General features: G+C 39.1%; 1 protein-coding gene across 1 annotated transcript; it reads right to left on the bottom strand.

The window, feature by feature from the left end:
• Nucleotides 1-177: 177 nt before the first annotated feature.
• LOC123512246 (40S ribosomal protein S27) lies at nt 178-6,538 on the bottom strand. Its single transcript, XM_045268509.1, has 4 exons — nt 6,402-6,538; nt 4,482-4,590; nt 3,050-3,160; nt 178-296 (listed from the first exon to the last, which is right to left on the bottom strand). Exons 1-4 carry the CDS (start codon nt 6,405-6,407, stop codon nt 268-270), a joined length of 255 nt encoding a protein of 84 aa, XP_045124444.1. The 5' UTR covers nt 6,408-6,538; the 3' UTR covers nt 178-267.
• Between the last annotated feature and the right edge of the window lie 6,446 nt (nt 6,539-12,984).

The raw sequence follows: 12,984 nt of genomic DNA, 5'->3' as shown, positions 1-12,984 counted from the left end.
TAATTACTACATATTTCACAACTTTCCCCCAGGAACTCCACACACTGAGCAAAACCAGATTCTGACTACATGTTTCAGAACTTTTCCCGTACAACTCTACACACTTACTGGGCATGTGAGGCACTCCTATGCTTTATGGACTCCTAGAGAACAAAAGGGGAGATGGAGACAAGGGTGTAACCTCTCATGGAACTCTTTTATTCTGTCTCAAAAGATCATGACAGCTCACAAAGGCATCACAACGAGAGGGATTTTTTCTCATCACATCTAATTCTGCTTTCGTCTGAACGAGCATCCTGGAAAATAAAATAAAGTTCTTGTTAGTTGTGGACAAATATTTCAACGCATTATCAAACATGAACACCAAGAAATATAAATCAACTGTACTTTTAGATTCTACTTAATTATGGCATTTTTTTTTCTTTGTTTAGATATGAAAAAAAAGGTTGATATTTCAGAGAGAGAGAGAGAGAGAGAGAGAGAGAGAGAGAGAGAGAGAGAGAGAGAGAGAGAGAGAGAGAGAGAGAGAGAGAGAGAGAGAGAGAGAGAGAAGCAGGGTAAGAGAAAGTTGGGATACTGCCAGACTGAAGGAAAATGTAAGAAAAAGGTGTCAGTATAGCCTAGACTAACCTAAACATTTATAAACCGCTAGTTCTATATTTCATCTTTTTATAGGATATACTGTACACGCCAATGTGGAAATATATATGTGCATCTCAAAAACAAAATGTGATAGAGGTGTATGGGAGACTGAAATAGCACACATGACTTTAAAACCAGAATTAAAAGTAAAATTAACAACAGGAAATCTCTTCAAGGGCTTACACAAAGTTCAAAGTTCATGCAATCCCTCAAAATGGTAGCCAACAACTCTATGCATTATATATTCCTAAACTTCTCAATTCTTATGACTTCTCACAAGTAACAAAATGGTCTAGTGCAGGTTTATTGTACAACTTCATGACATATAACTTACAATAAGAGGGAGGTTTCAGGACATTTATCCCATTCTTTCTTCTCTCTTAACCCTTTTGTTTGATAATTTTTCTTGCCCTTGGCCAGTTTTCCCCTCTTACATGAAAGTGTAGTTAGGCCTTTAAAAGCTCTAGATTTGTTTTGGCTCAGTAAAACTGTTGGTGATTATTTGAATAGATTATCATGTGCCAGTTTCTCATTAAAATTATCTGTGATTACTTGAACAAAATATCATGTTACCTTACTAGTTGTTAAAAGATTAACAGAGCAGCCATAAGACATTCCTGTAGAGTAAAAGCTAACCCTGTCACACAATATTACAAAAAATGACTAGCTTCAATTTTCCAATGCATCAATTTTCACACGTCATTAAGTCACATCTTTTGCTATGTATTCTACAGAGCATTTATGAAAGGCAGAGATTCCAGAAGACATTAGCCTGACAAAACTCCAGTGGCCTTCTGTATAATGTACATATTGGTGTGATGTATAGGTGTGTTAGTGTCAGGAACAACCAGCATGCTTCACAACAATATGGAGCAATGCTGGCACACTCCTGCTTCATCTTGCACACTTATCCCCCTTATAAGAGAACATTTCCTATATAAGGTCTAAATGTGTCCATTCATTAACCCTTATGTTCTGGTGATTAAACTATTTTCCAATATCCCATGACGGGTAAAAATGGTAAACCTAGAAATTGTCAGAAGACTGTTTGAATACTAATAATTATTTTCTCTTTGTTATTCTGAATACAATGATCTACTTTCTAGCTCGATGTGACCTCTGAAAGTTTAGTTATTGCCTTATCAAGGATTCCTCCTCCGCCCGCTGTGTGATCCGTCAAGCAGAAACAGCTCGGTGAGCGATGACACACACACACACACACACACACACACACACACACACACACACACACACACACACACACACTCACTCTCTCATCTTGGAAGAGAAATTGTACACTTCAATGAGAGAGAGAGAGACTTCAGAGAGAGAGAGAGAGAGAGAGAGAGAGAGAGAGAGAGAGAGAGAGAGAGAGAGAGAGAGTATTCTTTCACCCCTTTTCATATCAAGTTTCAAGCAAATAACATGTAGGTATCATCTCTCTCTCTCTCTCTCTCTCTCTCTCTCTCTCTCTCTCTCTCTCACACACACACACGCCCCTTGATCGTCTTCCCAGAACACGAGAGGCACGCCTGCGTCTCCGTGAGCCACTCTGGGTTCTCAATACGATGTTTGGAGTCTGTTCTCCATCACCACTATCTCTGTCTTCTCTCTGTTCTGAGAAAACAGGTGGATCCTCTGAATCATTTTCCGAGTCTTCACTACTGCTGTCTTCGCTTTCTTCAGTTTCTTCCTCATAATCACTATCACTGTAGTCAGGCTCAGAAGCACTGCTAAATAAAAATTATCTGTCTTGTTCCATAGTGAGTTATGAACTGAGACGTCCCTCTTATCAGGGTGCTTTCGACACAGCGGGTCACTGGGGTTGCCAAGTGTCACCCTCAGAATGGGAGAATAGCTTCGTTACCCCTAAATATACAGAGCTAGTGGCAACACTACAGGTGGAAAAAGAAGCCAGATACTTTCACTCGCCATCTGACTCGAGAAACCATGCGTGGAGCTCAAACATGAGGCGCAAAAATTCTTGGATTACAGGAACGATCGCCGTCGCTACGGACGCACTGATGCAATCATTCATATACAATCGCCGGAACATAAGGGTTAATGTGGCTGTATTCACAAGTACTTCAAACTAGAGGAATTAGCAAATATCCTAATTTTTTTTCTTAACACAGATTCTTATTCTTAACCTTTTGGGCACCATAACTCTCAACAAGCTAAAGTGGTATTTCTGAGTTTTCACAATTCAAGTAATAGTTTAAGATTCTGTACATATAATGGAAAGCATTGCAAGAACCTGAATTATGTGTGTGACCATAGAAAATCTTATGAGAGAACAGTGATTTAGGAAAGCATCACAAGAACTTGAACCATGCGGAACCTTAGACAATCTTATGAGGGAACAATGATTCAGAGTAACCAGAGTAACAGGCTAACAACTCCTTACCATCTGTTAATTTTGCCTTTCCACCTGTGGGCTGACAGAGGACAGTCGCACATCCAACACAAGCTACAACTGTCTGGGCATGGGAGAAGACGGTGGAAATCTTGTAGCAACCTGTGGCACAAGAAACAGTTACTAGTGAAGGCATCAGCAGCAACAAAAACAGCACACTAAATTTCATCTGTGTACTCCCTATAGCTGTCTTAGAGAGAGAGAGAGAGAGAGAGAGAGAGAGAGAGAGAGAGAGAGAGAGAGAGAGAGAGAGAGAGAGAGAGAGAGACTAAGTAAGATTTTTTACCAAACTTCACATGGGCACAAAAATTTGGGTCTATTTAAGCCTTTGTCAATAAACCTTTCTGCAATAACAAAAGAAATCAACATTCAACAATAAAACTAACAGCACTGCAGCACCAAGACAGACTAGGAGGAGAGAATGAGAAGCACATTGCACCAAAATTAACTGGCATCTAAGCGGGCCTTTTTCTTTAATCCTTTTTGTTGCCCTTTGTCAGACTTCTCATTATACATTCAAAAAAAATAAATACATAAACAAAAATAAAAAAGATCTGTACAAGTGTCAGGAGTGGTGACTGGACTAAATCATGTGACTTAGAACAGACGTCACACATTCCTGTTTATTCTTGCATATGTTTTCCCCCCAGCACTGGAAACATCTCCAGGCTGGGTCTACAAATATGCATCCCTCTCATCCCAACCCTAACATTTATCCCATTCTTCTGGCTACCTCTCTCAAACATGCTAGGGAACATGTATCTAAGTGGGCCTTTTTGTTTAATCATTTTTGTTGCCCTTGGCCAAATTTTCACTCTTTACTTAAAAAAAAATATAAGTGGACACAAGTACCATCAAATATTGGTAAGTGGAGTGCTCATACAAATACACATGAAACTATGAATGAAAAATATCCAACTTAACAATACCAGTAAAGTGAAATTGAAACTTATTCTATTTTGTGAATTTGTCTGGCCATAAGACAAAGAATAACTAAATCAAGATAAAAACAATAGGGTACTGAATATAAGAACACAATTAGACAAAAATAAGGGCGCCTCTAGCATTACATACATAAATAAATAGTAAATAGTAGTGAGATATGAAAAAAACATACTAAAACCCACACACACACACACACACACACTGAAAAGAATACCAATATTACTGCCAGCATATGTGATCAACACAAGAATTAGTTAAGTACAAAATAAATAAACATAATAAATTAACAAATACACTTAAGATAAACAGAGGGAAAGTAATGTTACTGTGAGATAAATACATCACTGATAAGATACAGAGAGAGAGAGAGAGAGAGAGAGAGAGAGAGAGAGAGAGAGAGAGAGAGAGAGAGAGAGAGAGAGAGAGCACCTGACAAAAACACACAGCTAGAGAGAGACAGTTCCAAGACAACACTGACCTGGGCATTTGACATCCATGAAGTAGGAGTTAGGATGCTGTACAAGCCTCTTCAGCTTGCACTTCCTCTTCTCCTCCACTGGCGAGGGATGTAGCAGATCACGTGCAAGCTGCAGAAGAAAGAACCACCATTAAGTATTTCTTGTTGCAGAACCTAACCTTAATCACTCATCCATCCCTCATTAATTGTGATCCAAATGTCTAAAAAGAAGTTAGACATTTAGGAAAAAGGATAAGAATGAATAAATTAAAGTAGAAAGAAATAGAATAAGTGAGAAGATGAACACAAAAGCAATACTCTCAATCATTCATCCCTTCCTCTAGTACAATTGCATGCTTCTGTATTTCCATCTTCCTATGAACTGAACTCATTTAAAGTGGAGGTTTCAAGACATTTATCCCATTCTTTTAGCTAACTCTCTCTGACCTGCTCAGGGACTGGCATCTAAAACAATACAATATGTATACCAACTTCCACATACAATGAATAAAAAATAAAATAAATAAATATACATATAAATAATTAATAAAATGAAATAAACAAAAAAAGAACAAATATGGACAAAGTTGGTAAATGCTAAGAAATGCATGCCCCTTGCTGTTCCTATTATGGCAGCCATGTTCTTCATCTTGCTCTTGCCACCAGCACCTAATGTAACCAAACAAGAAGCATGGTGCAGGTATGGTTTGGTTAGGTTAAGATGCTAGTGGCAAGATCAGGAACATGGTGGCAACCACACGATCAGCAGGGCCACATGACAATTCTTAATACATACCAACCTTTAAACTCTTTTTTTTTATATTGCTTTAACAAGTTTGCAGAAGTTCATATATATATATATATATATATATATATATATATATATATATATATATATGAATTTCTGCAAACTTGTTAAAACAATATATAGCACGGCATTCTCTAACCTCAATTACACCCGACAAGTATTATCCTTGGAAGAAGACTAAGCTAATCTTCATATCATTCCGTTAAGTGATGGCAAACAAAACTTTCTCATGGCCAGACCTTATTTAAGCCACACTTCAAAGTGACCAAATGTCTTCAAAAACAATATTACAACCTACAAAATGGCCTCATCTACACTTTTATCATTCTAAACTAAGAGGGAAAATCTGACCAAGTGCAGCAAGAGATGAAACAAAAAGGTCCACTTAGAAGCCAGTCACCAAGCAGGTCCGAGAGTTAACCAAAAGAATGATATATGTCCTGAAACCTCCCTCCTTAAATGCGTTCTGATGAAACAAAATTCCAAAAAGATAATGACTAATAACGAATAATACAATTTTCACCAACTCACAACGATGATTACCTATGAATAAAATCATACACGCACACCACATGTCACTTCCTATCACTGCTGGGGAAATGGCCAGTTTAAGTAATGCAATACAGTAAACATTCATAATTTCTGAATAAATACTACAAAAGACAGAACCCACACTAGTATCTCAGGAAGCAGCCGTAACTCGCCGCCTTTACGCCATTAAAACGAGAAATACCACAGTTGAAAAATACACGAGAAAATATTATAGGTGAAGTGCAAAACAATACCACGCTATTATTAAACACGATAATACCCAAACTACCATTAAGACGGCAGGAAAAAACATAAATACTTGTCAATTCCACAAGTTTGCGGGGGAAAATGGCCAAGTGAAGGCAGTACTTTTAAAAATATTGCATCAAAATACCACAACAACACTAACATGGCCGCTGCCAACCACGTTGACCCTCCCGCTCTCACCGACATTGACGCTTTTTACGCAGAATTTACGCCATTAAACAACACCACTCATGCTCAGGATCTGCTGCCATCACTTCACGTACATCTGAGCACACCACTGGCACTATTCATGGGGTAATATTGGCGCTATAAAGATAAAAGAAGGGAATACTCACAGGCATGTTTGGCGCTGGTCTCTCACCTCACGAAAAGGAGGAAAGGAAGAGCGTGATGCGCGATCCCCTTCCACTACCAACGACTATTTTACACACTATTTTTTCTAGACATTTCTGTTCATCTTCCTTTGATATTTGTATAGCTTATATATTCAATTTTAATTGTTTGATATCAAAAGTAAAGGTATTTTGCGGTATTTCTTTAAGTTAGATATATTGCAAAAACTTGCGTAATTTGGCTATCTCTTCAAACTTTTCATGTAATGAGCATATAATGTATACAACTTCTTCATCTATACATTTCTATTCTAACTGTATAATTACTTAGTTAATTCAGGCAGGGTGAAACATTCGAAAAATACAAAATAGTTGTAAACATAGATGGAATATGGCACTTACCACTCCCTGCTACCTGTGTCAGCATGTTAGCATTATTATTTTTGTTGCACCATACGTCACAAGGGATTAATGCATGTATTGGCCATCGTGTTGTAACCTGTCCAGGCTGCCTTCATTCAAATATCTAGGTTTTGACAGCTGGGAATGTAGGTCAAGGAGGCTATGGGCTGTCCTTGAACACACGGCGTAGCAATAAAGATGTGCTAATGTAGGTAGAATGTCAATCAATAAATAATGAGGTACATACGTACGTATAACTATACATTTCTCTATTTGTCTATATGTATCTATGTGAGAATGATCAGTATGCTTTATGCACCATTAGGATCGCAATTATTAATGTTTTTGAGGGAATCAGAAGACTGCAAAAGAAGATTCTGCATGCATTTATAGATAAATACGTATATTTCATATACCTGAGTGAAACGGGGTGATTCTATACAAATAAAGGTGTTAGTATGAAAAGAATAAGACTACCACTGTACTTAATTAATAAAATGAAATATACAAAAATAAAAACTAGTGCATAGAAGAGACCGCTAAGGCAAGGTGACTGGGAACGGCTACCCCATTGATTCCTGACATCAACTTTGTACGTTTAAAGAGTTGCCTACATATTCTTCCATACGAAAATTTGTGAAGGCATATAAAAACAAAATGTGTCTATAAGCAGTATAGATTGGCCCAAATAATACCTCTAGTTCTAACTAATATTACAAATTTTTAGTGTTACTTGATGCAAATATATGTTCTTACCAAGCATCGACGAGATCGATCAAGTGTCTCATATTATTAATCCTTATCATGTAGAAAAATGTGGTATTTGTTTATTAACTTACATACGCCATTGTTCCTATCATATTGTAAATGGAAGGGAAAAGTTTCATTTGGTATGCGGTCTATAGGGATATCTCACTCCCACTTCTCTTCCGTGTACCTCTTGAACTTAAGTTACTAAACCTGACATTGTATACAGCAACACCCTTCCTCGTTCCCTCTTCCTGCCAGCAGTCTTCCTATTTACTTCCTGCTTTACTTCTCGTATTACTTCCACTCTCATTGTCCTAAATATCTAAGATAAATGTCTGTATCGTGCGGAACTGTATACCTGTTTGGGCATTTCGAAGGTTTCAAAATGTTCGATAAATTATCAATTATACGACTAGTGATTGTGTGTTATATAAGTTGGCTGGATTTCAGCTCCATACATCCATCTATCCACGCGTTTGAGAAAAGATAATAGAGGGGTGTGGAGCCCATCACTTCGCATAGAGGGATTATTTCGAAAGCACCGAAGCAATGGCTGTGTGTGTCTAACGTTCATCAACAGAGTAAGCTGTAGTTGAAAGTTGTAAGGGTTTTAGGGGTGTTTTTACGTTTCTAGTGACAGATTAACAATTAACAGTTTCCACATTATCAACAGGAAAAACACTCTGGAGAGAACAGTGTGTTTAAGAATACGGCTCTTTAATAATGACTCAAGTTTTCAAGGGTGCTTTTATGATTCTAGTGACATATGTTAACAACAGAGAGAGAGAGAGAGAGAGAGAGAGAGAGAGAGAGAGAGAGAGAGAGAGAGAGAGCCGATAATCCTACGTTAAGTGACCCATCCCAGACAACACACACACACACACACACACACACACACACACACTCTCTCTCTCTCTCTCTCTTAAACATTCATAGTAATGATAATGCTGCTGCTGCTCCAACTACTACTACTTCTGCTACTACTACAACTACTACTGTTGCACTCCCTCACATACTAACATTCCTCATTTCTCCTCGTATCACTACACTTTAATTATTTCAAGTGGGTAACAACAGGAATGCCCGGGAAACACTAAAATTGAAGAAAGTGTTGAAGAACTGACTCGGAGAGAGATAGGGGTTGGGCGCCGGGCAGTCTGAACTGGGACATACATAATCATTGCCTTATTTAACACAGTAATGGACTGTTTATCTGTTTTTGTGGTTGATTCTGACTTTGCTTCACTTTCCAGGTCTGGTAACACTGGGGGTATAGGCAAACATTGGTGGACTGACCTGGGGGAAAGGCAAGGTTGAGGTGCCCCTATGGCCTAATATTTACGTACGCAATTAATTTTATAAATTGCAAGAAGGAAAAAGGCACTTAGATAGAAATGCACTACATTTTTAGACACAAAAAAATACTTTAACTAATAGCCAAAATATAATAACGTTACCGAGTGTATTGTTTACATAGCAAAGGCCGACTAACGGTCTGTATTTCAAAATAATGGGATACAAACACATCATAGTATTGGTAAGAAAAGCACAGCCAAACTACATCATGTTATATTTTTCTGAATACGAATATTTTTTGCTTTCCAGCCAAATAAAGAAAATACAGATTCCTCATTGTATAAAGATTTCTGTTTTCTATTTTGGTACCGTTAGAAAATTTGAATTTGAAAATACGAATAGTTAAACTAAATTTTCTAGAATTATATTAATTGGGTCATGTTTTTCATATTTTCTAAGTGTTATATCAAGCACCAAAACAATCCTAGTAGTAATAATTTTTTTAAAAAGTTGAATTTTATACAATGACTTTAATGTTATTTTTTCGTTAAACAAAATCACAGCTAGACTCTATTCTATTGCTGCTTGAAACTTGCTTTACTTTGCTAATAACAAATCAGATATCAAAACAATGCGAATTTCATTAATAAAAGAGAAATACTCTTACCCTTAAATGGAGATGCTTTTTTTGGGACGTTTGGTGAGTGTCTCCTCCTCCCCGCCCTCACTCACACACTCCATCTCTCCCTTCCACATCCTTCTCCTCCACCTCCTCGTTCGCCCAGAATTTCGATAACACCTTGAAACACATGCAAAACTCGAAAAAATACGTTTGAAGAATTATTTCCGTATCAACACCAGGCAACGAAGCCAAGCAGGGCGGGACAGTGTGGGAGCGGGCCAGGAGCAGGATGGTGGTTGGTAGAGAGGGTGCGGGATTGAGCAGGAGCGGCGCAATGATTGGTGGAGAGGATGCGGACGAGAGTGGACGTGTATGAGAATGTGGGTGCCCAGGATACCGGTTGTGCTCGATGTGGTAGCCTGGTGTGTTGTGTGATATGTAGTGATGGGCGAACCGAGTACTTTCTGCAAACCGAGTATTTCGGTATTGATTACACTGTGAAACCGAGTAAACCGAGTACGAAATGATTACTTTTCACTAACCTAACTTAACGTAAGGGAGAGAATCGTGTAAGAAAACTAATCTCTTGGTGTAGTTAGACTGAGGTTTTTAACTTCTTCTGTACAAGGAAGGCCGTATATCATGAGACCATGTTTCACTTGACTGTCAATGTTATTATAATATGAGAATGTGAATTATGTGCATGCACTTATAGTTGACATTAGCAGATAATTTCTTTCTTGATATAACTAAAATAGAGAAAATAATAGTATAATGGATATAGAATGCCAGAAGCTTATCATAGCGGGACTCAGCGTCACGGGTCTCCACCCTCCCTGCCTCTGCCTCCTTACTCCTCCTCTCTTCTCCCTCTAACTCCTTACCCTCCTCCATCCACTTCTCTCTCTCCTTCTCTCTCTCCTCTCTCTCTCTCTCTCTCTCTCTCTCTCTCTCTCTCTCTCTCTCTCTCTCTCTCTCTCTCTCTCTCTTTCCCTCCATCTCCTTTTCCTAAAAGTCATGTCATATTACTTGACCCTATTTTATTCCACTTCGACCAATAGAGTTGCCTCCTTTTCGCTCCTTCACTTTCCTTCCAATCTCCCCATTGATGAGAGAGAGAGAGAGAGAGAGAGAGAGAGAGAGAGAGAGAGAGAGAGCCCTCCCACCCTCTCTATCTATCTATCTCTCGCGCCGCTCCGCTCAATACCTATCAGCTGAGACACTCGCCTATTTATTCCTTATTCTTTAGTCTCTGTCTCCATTCCACCTAATATTTTTCCAGCCATGGATTGCTGTGTGAGCCTGGAAAGCTTGTATCCCGGAGTAACAGTTTGTAAGCTCTCAGCCCAGAAACTACGTGCCTTTAAGCGTTTCTCAAGAACTGAACACGATTATTACACACCAATAGTTAACTGCTGCGTGCGTGTGTGTGTGTGTGTGTGTGTGTGTGTGAGAGAGAGAGAGAGAGAGAGAGAGAGAGAGAGAGAGAGAGAGAGAGATTCCATTCACTTGCAGCGATACAAGTGGAAATATGTAATAGGTGAAAACAATTTGATGTGTAGGCATTGTTTTCAGTAAGATCTCAAGCACACACAGTGACTTGCATACACTTATTCATTGGGGTTAACTAGTATCAAAGCTATTTAGGGTGTGCGTTGCCGTAACCCCTTCAGTACCAGGACGCGTTTCCTATGCATTCTGCTATTTGGTGATTTTATACAGCTTCAGAAACTTATGTGGGGGATTAAAATAGTGAAGACTCCAGCCATTAATCTTCTGACCTCCATAGACCCTTCCTAATGTCAATAAAATCGCCTAATCAAACCCAAAAATCAAGGTAAAAGAATTGCGAGGAACCTTGATTTGTTCTCGCCAGCCACTCCACGAACGACGATGGAAAGTGGAAACATGTCGGGTGAAAACAAGGCGCTGTGTTGTTACTGTTGTCGTCCATAAACTCTCAATCTATCTCTGTGGGCACTGTTGTCATTAAGATCTCCAGCACTGAATTACCGCCATGCACTCAGTTATGGGCGTCTGAGTGAGTCGAGTCTAATCCCTTAAGTGGCATTTTACGATAGTTTGTGTGTGATTAGATGATTTTGCTTACAATAAGAAGGGTCTACGGTGTCAGAGATTAATGGCCAGTTTTCACTATTTTAATCCCCACATAAGTTTGTGAAGCTGTATAAAATCATTGAGTAATAGCCAGAATAAATATGAAAACACGTCATGTTACTGCAGGGGTTAACACGGCGGGGCGAGGCGAGGCGATAGAGGCACCTTGCTTTGCTCCGGGCTATGTGTTTCCTACATATCATAGCTTCCCCTTGCTCAATAAGCGCTAAGAATAGGACACATTTCGCTATACGCTATTACTTGCAGTTTGTGTTGACAGACTAGGATAATAAAGGATGAAACGATACAGAACGGTGAAATAACGACACACACACACACACACACACACACACACACACACACACACACACACTCTGAGTCCTATCCGAAGATCTGTCTATGTGCTCTGAGCTTGTTCCGTAATGGGGAAGGCTGGCTGGGTGACTACCGGGCGACCATAGTGAATCACACACACACACACACACACACACTAAGTACCATGAAAGAAAAGGACACACACACACACAGCCACCTCCCTCTCCAACACCCTCCAGCTGGGAGCTGGGTGTCAGTGGTTCCAGCTGGTGGGCTCCCTCATAACGAAAGATAAGGCAACACACACACACACACACACACACACACACACACACACACACACACACACACCCACCCACACACACACACACACAACCCACCCCCACACCCTCGGGCCTGGAGCCAGGTATCGGCCTGGGTCCAGCCGGGGTGGGGTCGGCCCCTCCTTGATGACGTCACATATACTCGTTACGCAAATCATTTTGAAAATGAGGATTCCCAAAAAGGCAGCTGGACACGAATGTTATAAAATTCTGACTCGTTATCAATCGAAACTAACTTCTAAAATACAAAAACATTGCCGAGAAAAGGAATAATAAAAATAGCTCAAAAATATACTAAATAAAGTATTAGAACTTCGACTTGCTTAAACACAATTTCAAAGCCCACCAATTTCATTCAACTGAATCGATAACGTTTTTCAAAAATTATGACTATCATTTCGATATATCAAAACCTGGCAACTCGCCCTATTAGAAAAATAATATTTAAAAATGACGTTGTTTACAATATTAACAGGACTACATATCATTCTTAAAGTCCACATCTTTAACTTCTCAGGAGCCTTGCACACTTTTCTCATGATAAACCATCTTTTGAAAACACAAACACTTCGCTACAACCTCAAATAAAAAATCACAGATAGCGGAGGTAAAAATTTTAGCGTATTTTGGCCCTCCCATTCAAGTCATAAACACCCTCTACATCACCGTACTTCACTCAACTCAAGCATGGAAGACACGTAAAACACTGCGAACTATCATTAGAAACCCTTAAAAGGCACTTGTGACTCGAAATAAATGA

Source organism: Portunus trituberculatus, chromosome 33 (assembly GCF_017591435.1).
Source record: "Portunus trituberculatus isolate SZX2019 chromosome 33, ASM1759143v1, whole genome shotgun sequence".
Classification (NCBI taxonomy): Eukaryota; Metazoa; Arthropoda; class Malacostraca; order Decapoda; family Portunidae; genus Portunus; species Portunus trituberculatus.
The sequence above is the reverse complement of the archived record's forward strand: the minus strand, read 5'-3'. Positions and strand labels throughout refer to the sequence as shown.

What these genes read in the sequence shown, in the direction of transcription:
- LOC123512246 (XM_045268509.1), bottom strand. An exon ending in CATGGATGTCAAATGCCCAG is followed by an intron (nt 3,161 to 4,481) that starts GTCAGTGTTGTC and finishes CTTGTGCCACAG; the next exon opens with GTTGCTACAAGATTTCCACC. An exon ending in AAAGGCAAAATTAACAGATG is followed by an intron (nt 297 to 3,049) that starts GTAAGGAGTTGT and finishes TTTATTTTCCAG; the next exon opens with GATGCTCGTTCAGACGAAAG.